This window comes from Pantherophis guttatus, chromosome 2 (assembly GCF_059756535.1).
Source record: "Pantherophis guttatus breed Tessera chromosome 2, ASM5975653v1, whole genome shotgun sequence".
Lineage (NCBI taxonomy): Eukaryota > Metazoa > Chordata > Lepidosauria > Squamata > Colubridae > Pantherophis > Pantherophis guttatus.
Window position 1 is genome coordinate 104,384,351 of NC_142064.1, and position 22,487 is coordinate 104,406,837.

General features: G+C 38.1%; 1 protein-coding gene and 1 long non-coding RNA gene across 51 annotated transcripts in view; one reads left to right on the plus strand and one right to left on the minus strand.

Annotated features, from left to right (window-relative positions):
- The window catches only part of ADGRL3 (adhesion G protein-coupled receptor L3), a 624,693-nt gene that overhangs the window by 308,713 nt on the left and 293,493 nt on the right, over nucleotides 1-22,487 (plus strand). For all 50 annotated transcript variants that reach the window (XR_015732755.1, XR_015732756.1, XR_015732757.1 and 47 more), the window contains one exon: nucleotides 11,722-11,831. Coding sequence is in view for 47 of the 50 variants with exons in the window: in XM_087888346.1 (XP_087744472.1) it covers nucleotides 11,722-11,831 (110 nt within the window). In the remaining 3 variants the exon portion in view is untranslated. The remainder of the gene's footprint in view (nucleotides 1-11,721; nucleotides 11,832-22,487) is intronic.
- LOC117661861 (uncharacterized) overlaps nucleotides 1-22,487 on the minus strand; it is a 64,965-nt gene that overhangs the window by 23,593 nt on the left and 18,885 nt on the right. The gene's annotated exons all lie outside the window — the stretch shown is intronic.

Below are 22,487 nucleotides of genomic sequence, written 5' to 3' on the forward strand. Positions count from 1 at the left end.
GTTAGACAAGTCCTAACCAGATTCAGAGAAGCGGGACTTAAACTCAAACGAGAAAAATGCAAAATAGCGGTTCCATCAGTGGAATTCTTAGGCTACCGAATCGACGGCACAGGCATTCACCCCACAGAAAGCAAAGTCAGGGCCATCCGAAGCACGCCCACCCCCAAGTCGAAGTCTGAACTGCAGGCCTTTCTGGGCCTTCTCAATTTCTATATGATGTTTTTAAAACACAAAGCCACCATTGCGGAGCCCCTGCACAGGCTCCTTGGGAAAAACGTTCCGTGGGTTTGGGGCAAACGAGAAGCGGCTGCATTCAACGCAGTAAAGAGACTTTTGTCTGAGGACAGTTTCCTTATTCAATACAATGCTGAACTACCCCTAGTGTTGGTCTGTGACGCTTCCCCCTTTGGCGTAGGCGCGGTTTTAAGCCATAGACTGCCGAATGGGTTAGAGGCGTCCATCACCTATTACTCTCGCACTTTGTCTAGTGCTGAACGGAACTATAGCCAGCTAGATAGGGAGGCATTAGTGGCTGTAGCTGGGATCAGAAAATTTCACGAGTATTTGTTTGGTCGCACCTTTGAACTCATTACGGACCACCAGCCTCTTTTGGAACTTTTGGCTGGAGATAAACCGACCTCGGCTGCTCTTTCCCCCCGGATGACCAGATGGTCCATTTTCTTAGCCGCTTATTCTTACAGACTGCTCCACCAGCCGGGCAAAACCTTAGGACATGCTGACGCCCTCAGCCGATGCCCCTTGCCCGAATTGTTGGACAACCCAACTGCGGAAGCCCCGGTTTTACTTCTTGACATTGTTTCCCCGGGCCCCATCTCCTCAAACGAGGTGGCGAGGGTTTCTGCCAGAGACTCTGTCTTGCGCACTGTAATGGGCTGGGTAACGAGGGGTTGGCCTACCAAGGTGGACGGTGGTGACTTTCAATTGTACTTTAACAAAAAAAAATGAACTGTCAATGTTGGGGGCTTGTTTGTTGTGGGGAGACAGGGTGGTCATTCCTTCGCGGTTAAGGTACAGAGTTCTAGAAATGCTGCATGAGGGACACCCTGGTATTGTTCGCATGAAAGGCCTAGCTCGTAGCTATGTTTGGTGGCCACATCTCGACCAAGATGTCACTGAGTGGGTGGGGAAGTGCAGGCCCTGCCAGGAGTCCCGCCCAGATCCTCCCATAGCTCCCGTTCAGGAATGGGAAAAACCAAAGGGGCCATGGGGGAGGATTCACATCGATTTCGCTGGCCCGTTCCACGGCCAGAACTTTCTTATTATTGTAGATGCATATTCTAAGTGGCTCGAAATTGCCTTGATGCCATCTACCGCTTCTGAGGCCGTAATCAAAGTACTCAGAAAACTATTCGCAACACATGGATTGCCGGACACCCTGGTATCCGACAATGGGCCCCAATTCATGGCAACTCAATTTGAGGGCTACCTGGCCGAATTAGGCATAAGACATGCATTATCCGCTCCTTTTCATCCGGCTTCGAATGGCCTTGTAGAAAGATTTGTAAGAACGGCCAAAGAAGCTCTTTCCCAGCTTGATGCAGGGGACTGGCAGGCTAAAATAGATGAGTTCTTAGCGGTACAGCACGCCACCCCGTGCCCCATCTCGGGCCGCAGCCCAGCCGAGCTCTTAATGGGCGAAATCTAAGATGCATTCTCGACTGACTGCATCCCAATTACTCCTCCGATAGCTTCACGGGGGAAGGGGGAGGACTAAGACAATTCCAAGTAGGAACACCAGTTTTTGCTAGAAGCTACACCAATGGACCCTTATGGGTAGAGGAAACCATAGTAGGAATCACCGGTCCAAAGTCTTACACAGTTGATATAGGGCATGGTAAAATCTGGAGGAGACATATAAATCAATTACGTAAACGTTTACAAAACGAAAACTCTTGTCCTAACTATCAAAGCCTTCCTGACACAGCTACCTCAAGCCCGAGTAAGCCGGAATACTTATCTGGCAACCCAGAGTTCCAGCACCGCCCCAGCGAGTCGACACTCCCAGCCGGAGATAGCCACACCTCCAGCGAAATACAGGAGGTTCCATTGGCTGAGCCGGAAGAGACGGGAGGTCCCTCTGACCGGCTCGACACCTCGCCAACAACTGAACTGCGCAGGTCAACCAGGAATAAGACACGCCCTGGTCACCTGTGTGATTTTGTATGTAAATATGTAAATAGATAGGATAAGTGCCTTCTGGGAGTGGAGGGGTGTTATGTATGTATCTATTTTGTGCGGGAAATTCAAATGTAAAGTGAATTCTGATTGGTTCTTGGTCGCCTCTGAAAAGTATATAAGGAAGGCTGTTGCCTGTGTTCTTTTGCTGAAGTCTCCCCCTGAATTAAAGAGCTGTTGTCACTAGCTTGCTTGTGCCTCTCGTTATTCCCGCGCTACAACAAAAACCCTGCCAGCAAAATGCACATCATTATCCTCAGGATCACCAAAGCTGTGTGTAGTAGATAGAAGATATATAACTGTCACGGTAGTAGACCCTGTCCTCAAATAAAGTATTTTTCTTGGTTTTCACAATTTTTCTTTTGTATTAGTTTATAATATAAAATACAAAAACAAATCATAGGGAAGGAAAAGGGGAAGGGAAGAATGTAGAAAATAAGGGAAAAAGAAAGAAAAGTTGTTGACTTCTGACTCCCTTTGGTGCAGTAAAAGATTGTAATATCAAGCCTCAACATTTTACTTTTATATAATAGAATAAACTAGCCATTTCTATATCAACAAATCTATCTAATCGATAAATCCCAGAATCAAAGCTGCATTGGCTTCCGGTGGACTTCCGGGTGCGCTTCAAGGTGTTGGTGATCACCTTTAAAGCACTCCATGGCTTAGGGCCAGGGTACTTACGGGACCGCCTTCTGCCACCAATAGCCTCCCACCGGCCGGTTCGCTCCCACAGAGAGGGCCTCCTCAGGGTGCCGTCGGCCAGACAATGCCGGCTGACGACCCCCAGGAGGAGAGCCTTCTCTGTGGTGGCACCTACCCTATGGAACAATCTACCCCCAGAGATACGAGTGATCTCCGACCTCCGGATTTTTCGTCGGGCCCTAAAAACTTATTTTTTTCAGTTAGCCGGTCTGTCCTGATTTTAGGATTAGTTTTAAAATTTTAATATTTATTTTAAATTGATAAGTTTTAAATTATGGGCCAAATTTATAAATTATTTTAACTTTATTTTTAACCGTGATGTTTGTATAGATGTTTTTTATCTGGCTGTTCACCGCCCTGAGTCCGAAAGGAGAAGGGTGGTATAGAAATTCGAATAAATAAATAAATAAAAATAAATAAAATATGAATCCTACTCCAATATTTCTTTGCTTTATCAAATGTCCACCACAAATGATAAGAAGTCCCTTCTTTACATTTGCATTTCCAACATTCAAGTTAGATTCAAGTTAGAATTCAGAATCCTTGTATAATCGTTTTTCAAAATTCTCTCTAACCACTGTATTGTACTACACTGCACTACACTACATTCATTATAAAGGAATTAAGGTTTCAGTATGAAATGATTTGTTTTTCATTCCTAACAGTTCAAACAAGAACCATGCTTAGCAGGAAATAAATGCTATTTAAATAATTGAGCCTTATTTCTGAGTAAATGTACAGTCTGATGAAATAGCTTTCTCCCACTGCAGAACTGCAATGTGTTCTCAGAAAATGGTAATTGCAGCACTGAAATTAAATTTTTGGAATAGCAAGACAAATCCAGATTGGGAATAAGGAAGAAATTCAGTAATTTTATTAGAAGAGTCAGCCTAGTTGCTACTTTGAAATTTTATGTATCTTCTTATAGGAGGGACGGGGGAGGACTTAGTTAATGGGATAGAAATGTGGTAGCAGAGGAATGGGACTGAATATTGTCACATTGTTCAACTTCTATTAGGATTGTGCATGTGTGTATTGTATGTGTTTGTGTGTGTGTGTGTGTGTGTGTGTGTGTGTGTGTGTGTGTGTATTGAAGAATGGATGGACAGACTTAGGATTCATGTTGAGGAGTGAAACTGCCTCTTTTTCTTTCCATCCAGATGGTCAACAATGTGTTGAAGTGCTTCAACAATTAGGAATACCTTCAATATACTTCTGTCTGTTTAAATCACTTTTCTGCTAAAGTGATTTAAATCACTTTTCTACTAAACCAGAAAAAAAGCATAAATAGCATTTTGCATCACTGTCGTTTCTCAGCAGTGTCCCCACCCACAGATTTTTTTTTTTACAGTTTTGAGTTGCTGTAAATAAAATAACTTTCTGTCTCTCTGAGTTTTTGTGTGCAGGCTTATAATGACTTTGATGTGGGCTGAGCCCTGTTAGCTCTTGGCTTCCTTTTGTTCCAGGTTCTCCATTCATAGTTTTCATTTTTTTTCCTTTATGCATTATTTCTCAGCATACTTATTCCTTGATCTCATTCTCTTAGGGATTGATTTTGAGTAGGCATCTTTCCTCACTTCTCCTTCCCCTTTCCCTCCCCATTCTTTTCCTATTTACTTTGTACTTTGTATTTTATATTACTTTATAACTCAATAAAATATGTTAACCTGAATAGGCATGAAAGAACATATTTATTTAATGTGTTATTTGATTCATGAGCCTAGCTTTTGCTTAGTACTTGCAACTGAATTCAGGATAGCTAGATTTTTTTTCAAATGTGAACCACCTGATGTAATCTCTCACCAGATCAATGGGAATCCAATTCATTATACATGATAATTCCATCTCAGGATACTGTTTGTCTTAAAAATCATGTACACAATTATATAAAATTGTGTGTTTAGGGAGATCATAGAATCATGGGGTGATATGGTTGGAAGGGATCTTGAAAATGTTCTTGTCCAATGCCTGCCCAGGGAAGGATTCGTTTTGTAGAAAAACTTGGGAAAAAGTAGTGAGAGATATGTAAAAGATGCTGTTGGCTATGATAGCAAAAGTTATGTATGAAAATGAATAGTTAATGAATAGTTTAAAAATGATTCAAATCATCAGTGGAATGAACTAACAATTAAATACAAGTGATACTAATGCCAGCTAGATATGGATAAGTATGGATTTTATGCTGTAAGATTCTATGTAGATGTATTATTTATTGGGGAAAAGAGGGAGAAAGGATAGTAGTGGAAATTTGTAAGCATATCTGATTACTGTGATTCTTATATTTATAACTCAATATCAGATTTATCTCTTATAAAAATAGACAGTCATTTTATATTATCAGAAATCATCTCATGAAACTTTCCAATGTCCAAACCAAAAAAATGGTTTTGTTTTGTTTTTTAGAATTAGGAGTTGTTGAGGCATTCACATTTATTTTTTAAGCTTAATGTGACTCTGACCCTTGCATGCTTATTTATGCACTAATACTGAAGCAATCACTTCCAGCTACATTTAAGCAAATGTATCAATTGATTTTTGTAGTACAAATTCTCCGCTATTTTGAGTCTATCACATTGATATGCAAGGCCAGGTTCTTGACATAGATAAATGTGAAGTGCTTCTCTGAGTCAGGGACTGTGCTCATTAGGAAGTGCTTTAGCTGTCATGTGGTTCAATATAAGATGGATCAGCTAGCAGAATTTTATATTGTATAGTTCTCCAGCAAGTGAAGATTGGCTTGTCCAGCTGGAAGCAAGACATTTGTTATCTTAATACAAGGAAACCCATTCACATGACACTGGGCTGCTTATAATGGATCACCTACAAAATTGAGGGCATTTGGCCATGAATGCAACTAGTAGAGATAGAATTATTCTAAGATTGTAGTTCAAAAATGTTCTCCTAAGATAACTCTATAGGCATCTTGGTTTTCTGTCTCTCAACTTTAATAATTCTATAATTTTTACCCGTATTCTCCATATACATATACATACTTTTTGATTTGCCTTTCATCTCAGCCAAATTAAGAGCAGCTGGTACACAAAGCCAATAACGTGACAATGCATGTCACAATAAAGGTTTCAGAAGAAATAAGAATACGTACTATTGCTGATCCAATTGGACCCCAGGCCAAACAAGCCATCTCACAAACTACAGTTGATGACTGATTGAATCATATGTAAATCCTGGGATTATCTATTGAAAGCCTTGATTACTTGGCATTAATTGGAAAGAAAACTCATTTTGTGTGACTGATTTACTCCTTGGCAGCTGCAGATTAGGAAATAAATAAAAAAGAAGATTGTTTTGCAAAACCTTTCACGGTTTAAGATGGATCTTACAGATCAAATTGCAAAAAGTGTTTCTCTCAGAAGCTTCAATCATTTCTATATGCAAAATATAAAAAGTATGCGAGAATGTGAATAGAATAGAATAGAATAGAATAGAATAGAATAGAATAGAATAGAATAGAATAGAATAGAATAGAATAGAATAGAATAGAATAGTATTCTTTATTGGCCAAGTGTGATTGGACACACAAGGAATTTGTTTTTGGTGCATAAAAGATATAAAAGAAAAAAAATACATTCATCAAGCAACATAAGATACAACACTTAATGATAGTCATAGGTTACTAATAAGCAATCCAATCATACTAGGAAACAAATAAAACAATATAAATCGTAAAGATACAAGCAACATGGTTATAGTCATAAGTAGGAGGAGATAGCTAATAGGAAGGATGAGAAGAATAATAGTAATACAGTCTTAGTAAATAAGACTGTGTTGTGGGAATTAGTTGTTTAGCAGAGTGATGGCATTCGGGTAAAAACTGTCTTTGTGTCTAATTGTTATGGTGTGCAGTGCCCTATAGCAGTGGTCCCCAACCCCCGGTCCGCGGACCGGTGCCGGGCCGTGGAGTACCTGGCCGGGGGACATGAACGCTGCAGCGCAAAGGCTCCTGGGCCATGCGCAATGGGCCGTGCGCAAAAGCTCCTGGGCTGTGCCCCCACCCCTGCGCGCGCTCAGCGGGCCGCAGCGATAAAAAGGTTGGGGACCACTGCCCTATAGCATCGTTTTGAGGGTAGAAATTGAAACAATTTATGTCCAGGATGCGAGGGGTCTGTAGATATTTACACAGCCCTCTTTTTGACTCGTGCAGTATACAGGTCCTCAATGGAAGGCAGGTTGGTAGCAATTGTTTTTTTCTGCAGTTCTAATTATCCATTGAAGTCTGTGTCTGTCTTGTTTGGTTGCAGAGCCAAACATGCTATCAATGCTTAAATGCTTAGAAGTTCTACTTAATACATATAGAAAATTTTACTAGTTTTATTGTTTAGTCTAGGAATGAAATTAATATTGAAAGATATGTTTCTGCTAAAACTAAAACTCAGGTGAGTTGTCTATTGAAAACAATTTTTTTAAAAAATAAAGAGAACCGTGGAATGCATTAGTGTCATAAGACTGTTGTGACTGCATTAGTATCATAAGACTATTATGACTCATTTCTCAAGTACCATGAAAAAGAAGCAGTGGAAAATAATCTAACAGAAAATAATCTTTTCACCACTCTGACTGTAGAACATTTTGTTAGAATAGCCAGTTAGTAAAACATTGCAGTTAGTGCAAGTTAGGTGTCAAACCAATTAAATTTAACACAGCTCACTCTTTCCTTGAATATCCTATGGAAATGAGTATTAAAAAAACCTTTCTTTTTATGACCTTGTAATTCCTTAATTCGGGGCAGAGTTGGAGCATCTCGATGGAATTGAAGGTTTACTGGATGGCAGAGTATAATTAGTAAAAATAAATAAATTCTGTTTTTTTAGTACTATAGATGTTTTAGAACATAGAATAATAGAGTTGGAAGGGACCTTGGGGGGCTTCTAGTCCAACCCCCTGCTCAAACAGAACATCCTATATTATTTCAGGAAAATTATTGTCCACTCTCTTTTTGAAAGCTTTCAGTGATGGAGCATCTTATCTGAAGATAAGCTGTTCCACTGATAGATTGCTTTCACCATTAGGAAATTTCTCCTTAGTTTTAGGTTGTTTTTCTCCTTAGTTAGTTTCCAACCATTGTTTCTCATCTTGTCTGCTATCATGTCACCCCTAGTCCTTTTTTTCAATAGACTAGACATACCCAATTCCTGTAACCGTTTTTCATATGTTTTAGCCTCCAGCTCCTTAATCATTCTAGTTTCCGTTCTATGCACTCTTTCCAGAGTCTCTACATCTTTTTTATATTGTGGTTATCAAAACTGGATGCACTATTCCAAGTGTGGTCTTATTAAGACTTTGTAAAAGTGGTACTAGAACTTCACGTGATCCTGATTCTATCAGCTTTTTTTGCTGCTTCTGCACATTGTTTGCCATATTTAAGTGATTCACTTATCCTGTGCCTATACAGTTGGTTTTTCTTGCCTAAGTGTAACACCTTACTTTTATCTATGTTAAATTTCATTTTGCTAGATAGTGCCCAGTGTTCAAGTCTGTCAAGATTTTTCTGTCTTCTGGTGTGTTAGGTATTCCTCCCAGCTTAGTGTCATCTGCAAAATTGATGAGTTCCCCTTTTATTCCTCATTTATATAGTTTATGAAGATATTGAAGAGTATTGGGCCCAAAATGGAATCTTGGGGTACCCCGTTGCTTACTTTCCTCCATGTAGATGTAGTTACATTGAGGACTACATATTGAGTACGATTTGTCAGCCAGTTGGTGGTAGTGTTGTCTATTTCACATTTTTCTAGCTTGCCGAGAAGTAGGTTGTGGTCTACTTTATCAAATGCTTTACTGAAATCTAAGTATACCATGTCCACAACATTTCACTGATCCACTGATTTAGTCTCTTGGTCAAAGAATGAAATCAGTTTCATTTGGCATGATCTGTTTTTCACGAACCCATATTGGCTACTGGTTATAACTTTGTTTACTTGTAGGTATTCGCAGATTTGTTACTTGGTTGTCTTTTCCAAGATCTTCCCAGGTATTGATGTCAGATTGATTGGTCTGTAATTTCCTGGATTTGTTTCAAGAACTTTGAACGATATGTTTCAATAGTTCTGAAATCACATCTATCCGTTTCTCCAGAACTCTGGGATGTAATCCATCAGGACCCGATGATTTGAATCAATGTAGAGATAACAGGTGTTCTCTTGCCTTATTTTTGCATATTTTAATTTGCATTCCTAACCTGTCATTTACAGTTCTGCTTTTCGTGAATTGAGTATTGTTTTCTTTTTGCATGAAGACAGATGCAAAGTATGAATTAAGCAGTTCTGTTTTCTTTCTACTGTCTGTTACTTCTTTGTCATCTTCTCCAATTAGTGGACCAATCTTTGACTTTTGCCTTGTTCTTTTTTATTTTGGTGAAAGAAACTGTTTTTATTGTTTTAACATTTGTTGCAAGTCTTACTTTGTTCAAAGCCTTAGCTTTATTGAATTCTAATATGATATGGTCACTTTCCCCTAAAATTCCTGCAAATTCAATTCCCTCTATCACTTCTTTGCTGTTGGTAAGAATAAGGTCCAGTATAGCTGCCCCATAGTTGCCCTCTCAATCTTTTGGGTGATGAAGTTGTCAGCTAGGTGAGTCACGAATCTGTTCGATTTCCCACTTGTTGCAGAGTGTCTCCCAGTTGATGTCAGGGTAGTTAAAGTCCCCCATTACTATTGTGGTGTGTTTCCTTCATACATTGGTTAACTACACTGATTTTAAAAGAAATAATCGTAATTTATGATAAAAATACCACTACTAATACATTTAAATAAGTAAGTAAACAAACAAACAAACAAACAAATAAGCAAATTCCTTGAATTGCCTGTTTATTATACCTTTCAGATTTCAGGCAAATAAACAGATTCTTTGTTCATATTACAGATAAACAAAATGCTTTTTTTTCTGGCACAATAGAAAATATAATATAAACTGCAACTATACATCAAAGAGAAAATAAAAGCTTTTATGTCATTTTTTGGAAGAACTGAGTAACTGAGATAGGGGATTGGCAATAACATATGGCATAATTGGGTCAGCTTTCTGGCAGATGAAATAGCTAATATATGGAGAAGGAAAGGGAAACATTTATATTTATGTGTTTTAGTTAAACTTATACCTTTTTACATTCCCTGAGACCTATGTTGCTGAGATACTTATGTTCTTATCTATGCAAATTAATTCAAAAGCAACTAGAATAGTGAAATATTTTAAATTCCTTGACAGAAAAAGAAAGAAAAATAGTATTACAACTGATCAAAAAACCTTTTATCACATTTTTTGGAAATGTTGCCTAAGATATGTTGAGAGACAGATTGTTTGTGGAGTTGTTACTATTTCAAAACATGGTAGTAAATAAGGACTTTATATGAGATAAAATATATGTTAGGTAACTGTTATAGAAATAGTAGTAAATATTTATAAGATTGGCAATTAGCAGAAAAATAAAAAAGGAATTACTCATTTTGAGTCCATAAACTATGGTCAAAACTTAATAAAAGCTATGAAATACAGAGAGATACTTTAGCTGTATAAAAATGTACTTAACCATAATTTATAGACATTTAATAATCAGGATGCCATTTAATAACTAGGGCATACATGAACTATTTTTTTTAAAAAATGTAACATCAAAATGAAATTGCATTGAGATATTTATAAAAATACTTGTTTTTGCAGGGAATGTAAAAATTCTTCAAATACAGGTAGTCCTCAGCTTACAACCACAATGGAGCCACAATTTTCTGTTGCTAAGCAAGACAGCTGTTAAGTGAATTGTGAATTATGTGAAAAGGTTGGGGACTGTCATAGGATACACTTTGGTGTAATGATTAAGGCATCAAGTTAGAAACTGGGAAACCAAGAATTCTACTCCCACTTTGAGCACAAAGCCAACTGGTCACCTTGGACTATCACTTTATTATTTTTATTCCATTTTATCTTATTGATTACTAGTATGATCTGAAGCATAACAATTAAGACCCTGACTATCTTGATTCCATCTACAGCTCTGTTTTCAGGCACAAAATAATGGCTTGTATTTTTGTTGATTAGCTTTCAGCGTTCTGAATTGGTATTTGAATATATTTTATATAGCTATAACTATCTTTATATCTATCTGTCTGTCTGTCTGTTTGTCTTCTGTCTGTCTGTCTGTCTGTCTGTCTACCTATCATCTTTAAAATAGTGCATTTGAATTTTGTTTTAAATTAAACTTTTTGCTATCAGTTTAGGTACTTTTACTAGAAAACTAAATAATTGTTTTTCTATGGAGATTCTCATCCAGGTTTCCAGAAAGTCCAGTTGCCTCTTGGGGAAAAAAAGCACCTTTGGGATAAATAATTGTTTAAGAACAATACAATAGAAGCAATTTCCTGTTCTAGACATAAATTATTATTATTATTATATTGATTCTTTTTTTTATTGTGGTATACCCTAAGGTATCAAGGCAGCTTTCATGGATGGATGGATGGATGGATGGATGGATGGATGGATGATAAATAGAGAGATAGCTATAGCTATATAAAATACTGTATATTCAAACAGACAGACAGACAGACAGACCAAGCAAACTTACGGAGTTAAATTGGAGGATTTTCTGCTTTTAACAGATGACAGTATTGCTGCTAAGAAAAATCCAAGGGTACATGTCTGAAATCACCAGGAATCAAGCTTGTTTTGAAAAAGGCTGAATCTTTCTAAAGTACTGTAGTCATAATATGTTTGAATTCAATGAAAAATATTAGCCTGAATGTTGCCTAGGCTTTGGAATCATTATCTATGTTACTCCAATTTGTATTCTCATTGTTATTTTCATTTTTCAGGTGTAGCAACCGGACCCAATGTGCAGTGGTTGCTGGCCCAGATGTGTTTCCTGATCCTTGTCCAGGAACTTACAAGTACTTGGAAGTGCAATATGAATGTGTCCCTTACAGTATGTAATATTATTACTATTGTAGTTGCTATTATTGTTAGTGGTTTATTACTGATCTGAATACCAAATTGCTATAATTGTTAGCATTCAATTTTTTTAGGTTATTTCATGCTCACATAAGTGGCTTCTGACAAACTGAGCAATAAAGGTAAAGATTCCCCTTGCACATATGTGCTAGTTGTTCCCGACTCTAGGGAGCAGTGCTCATCTCCATTTCAAAGCCGAAGAGCCAACGCGGTCTGAAGATGTGTCCGTGGTCATGTGGCCGGCATGATTAAACGCCAAAGGCACACGGAACACTATTACCTTCCCACCAATGTGGTCCCTATTTTTCTACTTGCATTTTTTACGTGCTTTCAAACTGCTAGGTTGGCAGAAGCTGGGATAAGTAAAGGGAGCTCACCCCGTTACGTGGCACTAGGGATTCAAACCACTGAACTGCCGACCTTTCTGATCGACAAGCTCAGCGTCTTAGCCACTGAGCCCTAAACTGAGCAATGGTGCATAGTAAAGAAATTGCCTAATGTAGAATTGTGGTTCTCAACAGAAAGCCATCTAGTTCCATTTCCCCATCCCCAATATTTTTATTTATTTCACAATAATTATAGCCTTATGAAAAGTAAATGGAATCTTTAATTATGAAGTAATATACAGGTAGTCCTTGGTTTACGACCGTTTGTATAAAGACAGTCCAAAGTTACTACTCTTACGGCCTGTAATGCACTTCTGAGTGTCACAAAATGTTGCACACACCTTGTTTCAGTCACACGATTGCAACTTGAATGTTTGGCAATTGGCTCACATTTATGTGCATTTGCAGTGTCCCACAGTAACCTGATCACAGTTTGCTTTTTTTTTTTTATGCTGGTTTCTGACAAAAGCCACCATGGAGGAAAGTTTATTCAAATTAATGACAGCATGTTTTTCTTAATGACCATGTGATTTGCTTAATGACCACAGTGACTCACTTTATGACTATTTGAAAAATGATCATAAAATTTTATCTGGTCACATGGTGATTCAACCTACAACCGCAGTGACTTACAACCAAAATTCCAGTCCTGGTTATAAACTGAGAACTACCTGTATTTCAACATTCCAATTTCTGAAAGAGGACAAGCAAGGAAGATTGTTTCCATATTTTCTTTTGAGATCCACAGATATTTCACTGGTCAATACAGGTAGTCCTAGTTTAGCATCAAAATTGGGATTACACTCTTCCTTCAGCTTTCCTTTGATTTACAGACCTGTGAAGCTCATAAATGTGAGGTCTGGTCACAGAGTTTCTTTTTCATCATTGTCCTTGTTGCTAAAAGAGGCAGTTGCTAAATGTGGACTACCTGTGTTGTAAATTAGTTGAGAGGCAAAAATAAAATGTTGGTCTGTTCCAGGACTCTTTTTCTTATATAAAGAGATGGGAACTTCTGCAGTACTTAGCATGAATTTGTAGTTTAATTATTGCCTGTAGTTTAATTATTGATTAATTATTGTAGTTTAATTATTGCTTAATTATTAACAAAATCTATATTTTTGTTGTGAATGAAAATATCATTTCTGCATTGCTCTTCGGTAATTACTCTTAGAACAATCCTTCCATATCTTCTTTCAGTGTAAAACAATTTCAAAAGTGTTTGAACAACTTTGCATTTACTCCTTCACAATTGTAGGATTTTGATACTTGATAACTGGCTTTCAGCTTATAATGTATTCTTCATCTATCTAATAATATTTGAGAATATTTCTTAAAATGAAATGTTTCTTAAATGGGTAATATCTGAAACATTTTTAGGCTGCAATCTTATACACATCCACCTGCAAATAAGCCCCACTGATTTTATAGATTTTATTTCTAAACAAATAGCAGCTGTGTATAGGATTAACTTGTTAGAAGAACAATGCCATTGCTAGAAGAAAAAGTATTTAAAGATTCTCAGAGTAGAGTCATTTTGGGGGAAAGGAAAGTGTTTGAAGGTTAATTAATGAACGAAGGGAGCAGATCTGAGTTGGAAACTGAATGAATACATATGTAAATTGAGTTGTGGTCATGCCCATTTTACTACTAAAAGAAATTGCATCATTCCCACAATAAACAGTACCCAGTATATATATGGTCAGTCTATCTGTCTATCTCAATTTATACTGAGCCATTTGATCAACAGGGTTTGCAAAGGAGCTAATAAGGCCTTTTAAAATGGTTTAAGTGTTGTTTTACAAAAAGTTCAAATCAACTTAATTCAGTTCAAATACTGGGTAACACACTAAATTGCATCCACTTAAAATGTCCTGTCCAAATAAATTCATCTTTATTAATAAATTCATCTTTATTAATACGATAACCAACATTACACAACATTCAGAGGCAAATTTGGGTTCTGATTGATTCAACTACCCAGCCTCATTTTAATTTAATCTGATATTTTGTACAAATCTAAGGTCTTGAGCATCTTTCCTCAAGGCAGAATAGTGGGGAGTTAGATTCTTATTCCGTAGTTTAGGAATAATAAAAGAAAATGTTCTCTTCTGTATATCAACAAACATATTTGTGCTGCGTTGTTCCTCCAAAGGTAAAGCTATATTTAAGAAGATTTCTTTTGCTGAAGTTACTGTAAGAAATTTGTACTAAAATTCTGGTCCTCTGTTGGTTAGACAAGGAATCATCTAGTGCAGTGGTCGGCAAACCACGACTCGCGAGCCACATATGGCTCTTTGGCCCCTTGAGTGTGGCTCTTCCACTCTCGTGATGCCCTGGCCAGCTGTGGCTGAGCTGGGAGCATGCGCACATGCAGAGAGACCCTCCTCAAGCGAGCGCCAAAGCTCAGGAAAGGTGGGCACAGGGTGGGCAGCAGCTTGCTTAAGGAGGGTCTCCCCATGTGTATGCATGCTCCCGGCGCAGCCACACCCAGCTTCGCGCCACATTTGCACGTAAGGCAGCCTTTGCTTCCTGCCGCTTCAGGCTGGAGTTCGCACCTTCCACACTCAGCCGAAGAGCTGCTGGGGGTGGGGGATGAAACAGCAAGGCGATGGCCGGAGCATTAGTGCAGGAAAGAAGCCCCATCCTGTTAAGACCCTCCTAATCGAGCAACCGCTCACTCCGCGGGTGCCTTTGCTGTGCTTTGGTGCTTGTTTGGGGAGGGTCTCCCCACCCATGCACACGCTCCTGGTTCAGCCACAGCCATCCAGGATATCACAAGAGGAGGGGGAGGAGGAGGATGGTCACCCAAAGGGAGGGGGAGAGATACACAGAGAGAGAGATAGGGGGAGAGAGAGAGAGAGACATAGAGACACATACAGAGTGATACATAGAGAGGGGTGAGAGAGGGGAAGAGAGGGAGAGATACAGAGGGAGAGAGACATGGGTGGAGAGAGGGGGAGATAGGAAGAGGGGGAGAGAGACAGAATGGTTTTGTGGCTGGGTAGGCATGGCTGGGGGTGGTCATGTGACTGGGTGAGTGAGTGACATTGAGTTGGCCACGCCCAGCCAGGTTTTGTGGTTCCAGTGTGTTTTTTTTCTGTGGGAAACGGGTCCAAGTGGCTCTTTGAGTGTTTAAGTTTGCCAACCCCTGAACTAGTGCTTTAAAGATTAGAACTAAAATCTTCAACTGTATTGTATATATGAAGCACTGGAGATCAGTATAGGTTTTTCAACTCAATGGTACAAGCTAAAGAGAGAGTCACTTTGGTGACAAACAGATTGGTATCCTAGATCAATTTATGGCCTTGAGTTCCTTGTTTGTTGCCATGGTAACTAAGAATCTATTCCTTTCTTCTTTACACTGCTTGCTGCCAACCCTGAAATAACAACCCCACAAAAATTAAAAAGGCAACCACCACCACCATCCCTCTCAAATACAGTAACCTCCTATTGTTCAGGGTATTTAAATACTGTGATCTTTTCACCTTCAAATGATTGATCATAAATAACTAAAACAATCTGTTCTCTTCTTGAACAACAGAATACTGTATTGGGAAAGATAGGATTTCACTCATTGTCAAGTCTGTTTCTTAAAAAGAAAAAATATTTTTTAATGATTGTTTGCTCTTAAAGAGGCAATTAATTGTCTTTAAAAGTTTCTAGAGAAGTAACTTGCTAGATGCCAACTTTTTCCTTATGTCTACTCTGGCAGTATCATAACAGGATATAACAGCAACTTCCAGAGCATCACAAGATTGTAGAATGACTCATTTTCACACTTGACATAGCCTTCCACAGTCTGTAGTACCCCACAAAACAGCCAGTTTTTGCACATCCAAAAATGTCACAAAACTGTCATTAGAAAGATAAATACCAAAAGCAGTAGATTTGAGGGGATAAATTAAGATCTCCTGCTCAGTGGTTGGTTGCTACCGGTTCACACCGGACTGGGTGAACCGATATGGTGGCGGTGGGAGGCTCCGCCCACCCGCCTGGACATCTCTGTGCATGTGCAGAAGCTTCTGTGCATGTGCAGAAGCTTCTGTGCATGTGCAGAAGCATTGCACGTGCGCCCACGAGCGAACCGGTAGCAGCCTAAATTGAAACCCACTACTGCTCCTGCTAGGCTTCTTCTTCCAAGGGATCCCCAAAACATATTTGTTATGTTGGATTATCAGCAGTCACCCTAAATGCCCTGACAAACCATACACTGTCTGAATAGGGAGATCTTAGGCCTTGTATTGTGGACTTTTATTTTTTATTTTGTTTATCAAATTTAGAAACCACCCATCTCCCTTAAACTGTCCCTTTGACTCAGGAATAGGCAAATTGAAAGAGCTTTGAATCTTGAGAGCTCAGAGACTAGAAATACAGAACGCTAGAAATCTTCAAAGCACTTATCCTATGTGAAACCTGAGCAGTTTGGGAAGTTGCTATGCTTTGATTTGCTGGCTCTTCTATGCAAATAGATGAGGTCTACTTTTTACCTGTTATGCTTTTGTATAAATGGAATCATAAAGCAACATCGTTTGGGATAGAAAAAAATTAATTTCTTTACATGAAGATCAATTTATCAGATGCTTTAGAATAAGGGGCCCCAACCCCCGGCTGTGGCCCATTGGGAACCGGGCCATGCAAGCAGCGGGTGAGCAGATGAGCATGCGAAACTCCATTTGTGCCAGCATCAGGCATGCACGCTCAGACATGAAGTTCCCACTTGCGCAAATGAAATTTCATGTCACGCACTTGCCACTTGCACAAAACTTTCCCCTCGCCACCATTGCTGCTTCTGCTGCTGCCACCAGCCAATCCACAGAACCAGAAAGGTTAGGGACCGCTGCTTTAGAATAATATTGTGCTCTGCCAAAGCTAGGATGTTGTCATAGGAAGCATTTCAATTTCCTAGGGGGACACTGATCTTGTTCAGGTGTTATGTTTCCATGAGGGATGTCTAGAAACCAGGAATGTTAATGGGGCAAATGAGGTTTCAGGATGGCAAACAGAGCATTAAGATGTAAGCCACATACATTTTGAATGTGCATGCATGTACAGAAAGGACAGGGCTTATACTGCAGTGTTGCATCCCCCAAAACTGCCCCTTTTTCTACTCCCTGGAGTTGATCCTGGAAAATACAGCATGTACAGATAAATCATAATCTTAGCAAACGTTTCCATCTAGAACCTACTTATTTCACTGTAGACATGGAAGCTGGCTTTTCAGTGAAGTTACCAGTGCAACTTCATTCTGTCCCTCATATGTTGAATTTTATCCAGAGAGTAAAAGGCCTAACAGCTACTGTTTTTTGTGTCAGTAGTTATAAATGAAATGAGGAGTTACGAATATAGTTTTCAATGCAAAACAGAAGAACTAGAATTCATCAGTAGAGTTAGCCTCATTTCTGATGTGCTGTGCGGAATGGTCAACTCACTGCAACCAACCTAGTACAGCCATTTAGCTGTGGTCAAGTTGCCACAGGACAATTCACCTTGAGACAACTCCATACAGAATAACTCAAAACAATAAATGTTATCTGCCAGTCTTTCTTCAATATTATTTCCATTGACAAAAATTGAAATAATGTTGAAGAAACAGTGGCATACAACATCTGTTGCATTGAGTTATCCCATGTGGATTGTCCTGTGGCGAGTTGGCTGCAGCAAGTTTTCCCATGGCGAACTGGTCATGCTGAGTTCGCCAGGATGAGATGGCCATGGCAAGATATAGATACAGATTAGAGCCAGTGGTGGGTTTCTACCGGTTCGCCCCAGTTTGGCCGAATATGTATCAGGGCTTCTTATCAAAATATAGTTTTCATAAGTCATCTGGTACAATAATATGTCATATTTTATAATTTTTTAAATTGTTAAATATTTCAAACCTGCTTTGTACTTATTTTCTCCGCTGCCAGTAACCAAAATTTTGTCACTTTTTTCATAGCGAGACAGATTTTTTTTCAGTCTTTGCCTTCAATCCACGGAACAACTGTGTTTGTTTGCATTTCTCCCCTCCTTTACCCATTTTCTTCTCAGAACAATCATTGTTTATATTAGCTGAAATCTATGTTTTTCCCTTGAGAAATCTGTTAGCATTTGTAAAGAATATCTTTGTAATGCCATTCTTCGCTTTCTCCTTCACAGGTCTCTGGAATCAGAAACTGTTTCTGATTCTCACCTAAGAAACTGCATGTGCAAATTGATTTTTTGTGCATAGCTTTACTCAAGACACTGATCTTTGTAAATCTATATAATGTTTTATTTTTAAAGAAATGTCTCCCGATTCATCTTTAAATCAAAGTTCATCTGTTTGCCAAGGTCTATTGTGATAACATGGAAGAAGAATAGGGAGCTAATACTGGAATGAAATGGAAAAAATAAGGATATTTTTGTTAAAAGAATAGTGTTTAGTAATATCTTTAGAAAGATATTAAAAGAGTTCATACTTTCATAGACTTTCATTTTGAAATGTATTTCTGAAGCAAACAAATACAACCAATGGCATAATGTATGAACTAGATCATGCTTAAAACACTAAAAATGGAGAATGGAATATGAAATACATTCACATATAAATATATTCACATACATACATATGACATAAACATAGCATATACATATAATCATTTGCACCACTATTATTCACTATACTTTATCTTTCTATTTTTTACAAATCATTCTTAGTTCCATCATGACTGTACATCAATTCATATATTGCATTTTTTTTCTTTAAATTTCCCAATTCTATCAAACCATGACTTCCTCAATCTTCCCCTTCCCCTAGACCAGGGATGTCAAATTTGCATCGTCACATTGTCATCACGTGACGTATCGTGACTTTTTTCCCCTTTGCTAAAATGGGGGTGGGGTGGCCAGCAAGTGATGCATCCGGCCTGCAGGCTGCAAGTTTGACACCCCTGCCCTAGACTCATTTACTACTTCTCCTGCAGTATTATTTATTTTGCAGGTGGAGCCTCATTTTTACTCTCACAATCTCAATATACTTCTTTCATACTAGTCACTCACGTGTTCAGTCCACATTCATAAGCACAGATTAATCTCCAAACTTTTTCTTGGGTTCTCACCAAGATTTAAGTAACCAATTCCTGTTTACTTCTCCTGTCATACTCAGTTTTCACTTCCATACAACAAGTAGGCAGAAGCACGTTCTTATGCACAGCCATTTTCATTTCTTTCAGTGAACAATCAATCTTCAAAACAAATCACCTTCTTATCAATATTTGCACTTCAGAAAATTTCTCTATCCACTTTCCCGTATTTAGTAAACTTTCTACCAAGGTACACAGATTCATCTTATTCGCTCTAGTTTTCCACCATTTATGTATTTCTTACAGTCATTCACTTAATTTTCCACCCATCTCCTAGAGTGTTTCTTGTGAACTTGTGGCTGTGACCTTTCTTGTCTGAGTACACTTTTTCTCAGTGGATGACTGCCCAATCGGATTATGTAGGATTTATCCAGATGCTTATGAAACATTGAGTAACCTTGCAGTGCGACTAGTACTAATTAAAGCTGATTAAATGTCAACACTATTTTGATCATTGTATGGAAGGCAAGAGGAACAAGAACTGCTTAGAGAGCTTATTGCTTAAGCCTAACAGCTTAGCCAGAAGCTGAAATGTTCAAACCTTCTTGGAATGATGGAAGACCAAGATTGAGCCTTGGATCTTCTGTATGCTTGTGATCCACTTCTAAACCACGACAAGGGTCCTAGCTAGCTTCCCATGGAAAACAGTAAATGGGACCCTTTTTATCATATATAAAAGCAAAATTCCATAAGATGTTTCCACTTGCTTGTTCATTAAACCCCAAAGAAAAACGTTCACTTTTAAAATCTATTAAATCAGAATATATATGTAATCCCAATATTTTCTAGCATTCTTGCATGTCCACCAAAAATTAAAAGTGTACCCTCCGTTTGATTACATTTCCAACAAATATCTGAAATTCCCTTGTATGTTTTTGACAGCTAATCTAGCATCATATACTAGCAACTCATCTTTTTAAATATATATATATATTATTTTTAAAGATTATAATTAAATATAAATTTCAACCCTTTCTTTCATATACTCTACCATTGATACAACTATATTATATCCAAAATGTTTTACCCATTTTATCATACAGTTTTTAACTTGTTCATTGTCTGTATCCATTTTCAATAAAGGTTTGTACATCTTAGCAATAATATATGATCATAATTTGTACACAGTTCCACATCAAATTCAGTCTTACCATTTTCAGATTCATAATTTTTCTTATCAACCTTAAAACTTTCCGTTAACTCATCATAGAGAAGCCAATGGAGTGTAAAGCCTTCCAACTCTTACCTTTTTTCTTGTTTTAAATTTAAATTCTCCTTGGGAAAAGTTTAGCAGATCAGCATATGTTAACTATTTTTGCTTAAATATCATTTCGCTTCTCATATAAGCTTCTTGGGATGAAAACCATAAAGGGATTAATACTACCATATTAGAATGTTTCTGAAGAGAAGTCCACCACTTCTCTAGATAAGTGGTCTCCCTATTTGATCAGTGTGTACTCCCTTTTACCTTGAGATTCATTTTTCCTATTACCTGTGATGAAATATACCTACAAAATACCTACAAAATTTATCTGAATTCATTCAAACCCACTTTTTGAAGTCCAAAATATGCTTCTATATTTCACTCAGCTTTCTGTTAAAGTAAAAGCTCCAGTCTTAAATGTTAATTTTGTCCTAATGTTCCAGCTAGTCCACTTTCATTTCCTTGACTATCTTTTCCCTATTGATTTGTAACAAGTCAAAATAGTTGAGCCTTTTTTGGCTTCCTTTGTCCTCCAAAGGATAAAATTGCTCCAATCATCTAAGAAATCACTGGAAGGATTGTCTGAGCAGAATGTGTCTTCCAGCAGATGTCAAAGTAATTACCATCATTACTAATTATGCCTGTTCACAATATCTGCATTGCTTTAGGACGGCATCATCCACATTTTTTTTGATTGGGTAAGCATTTTTTAAAATTTGATTATTTTTACATTGTTTACTTTCCTCCATAAAATTACAAAACTAATTTAAAATGATTTTTCTTTATTTTTATATATATTTGCCTCCTCTTACAAAAATAATGAGCCATTAGACAGTGAGATGGGTGGCATATAAATTAAATAAATAAGAATTTGGATGGATGCTTGATTATTGATTATGTGCCATTACATCAGTGTTGATTCTGATGCGTAGATTGCTTAAATCTGACCAATGCTTCTTTGTTGGAAACAACCATCTGATTTCTTTAAATTTGCTGGCATATTTGGTTAGAAACTTTCTAAGTTTCTTCTTCTGTTGCTTGCCATATTTCTGTATATATTACATCAATTCCTGTAGCCTTCTGATTTACTAATGACTGGAGCGCTGATTTAGCATAATCTTTTATTGCTTAGAGCTACTTATAAATAGGGGGTATTTTCTAAGACATCTTAGATGTCAACATCTCTGTACAGAATTACAGTACATAGTTAACATGATGGCCAATTTATTGGAAGTGATTAATCTGTGTACCAATACCAAAGAAAGGTCAGATTATGCAAAATATTGTACAATATCCTTAATTTGATAAACTAGCAAAATACTAGGTTTGGTTTAGGATCATCCAATACAGATTAGAGCCAGTGGTGGGTTTCTACCGGTTCGCCCCAGTTTGGCCGAACCAGGCGTGGCAGGGGCGGGAGGCTCCGCCCACCCACCCAGATGTCATCATGGACACTGTGCATGCGCAGAAGGTTCTGCACATGTGCAGAAGTGCCATGCGCGAGCAAAGCTCTCTCGCGCGCTTACAGTCCCGAACCTGTAGCGAAAGTAAGTGGACCCACTACTGATTAGAGCCCTACATGAAAAGGGAGCTGTCCGATGTTGAAGCTGGCTTTAGAAAAGACAAAAGAACAAGACATTGTAGATGGAGCAGACCAGGAAATGAATTCCCAGGAAGACTAAAACCATTTTTATTGAGATTAGCTATCGTAGCAGAATCTTACAAGGCTTACTTTGCCTCCTCTTACTTCCTACAATTCATTGAATTAGGGATTGTAGGAGATGAACAGGCTGAGCTAGAAGATGAGTCAAATGCATCCTCAGTCTGGAGTCTCTAGACCCCTGAAAGAGATCTAAGTCCAGCCTTCTTTGAAGTTCATTGGCTCTTATCTGGAACAATTTGCATTGGCCAATAGTAGATCAGATTCTTGTGAATAG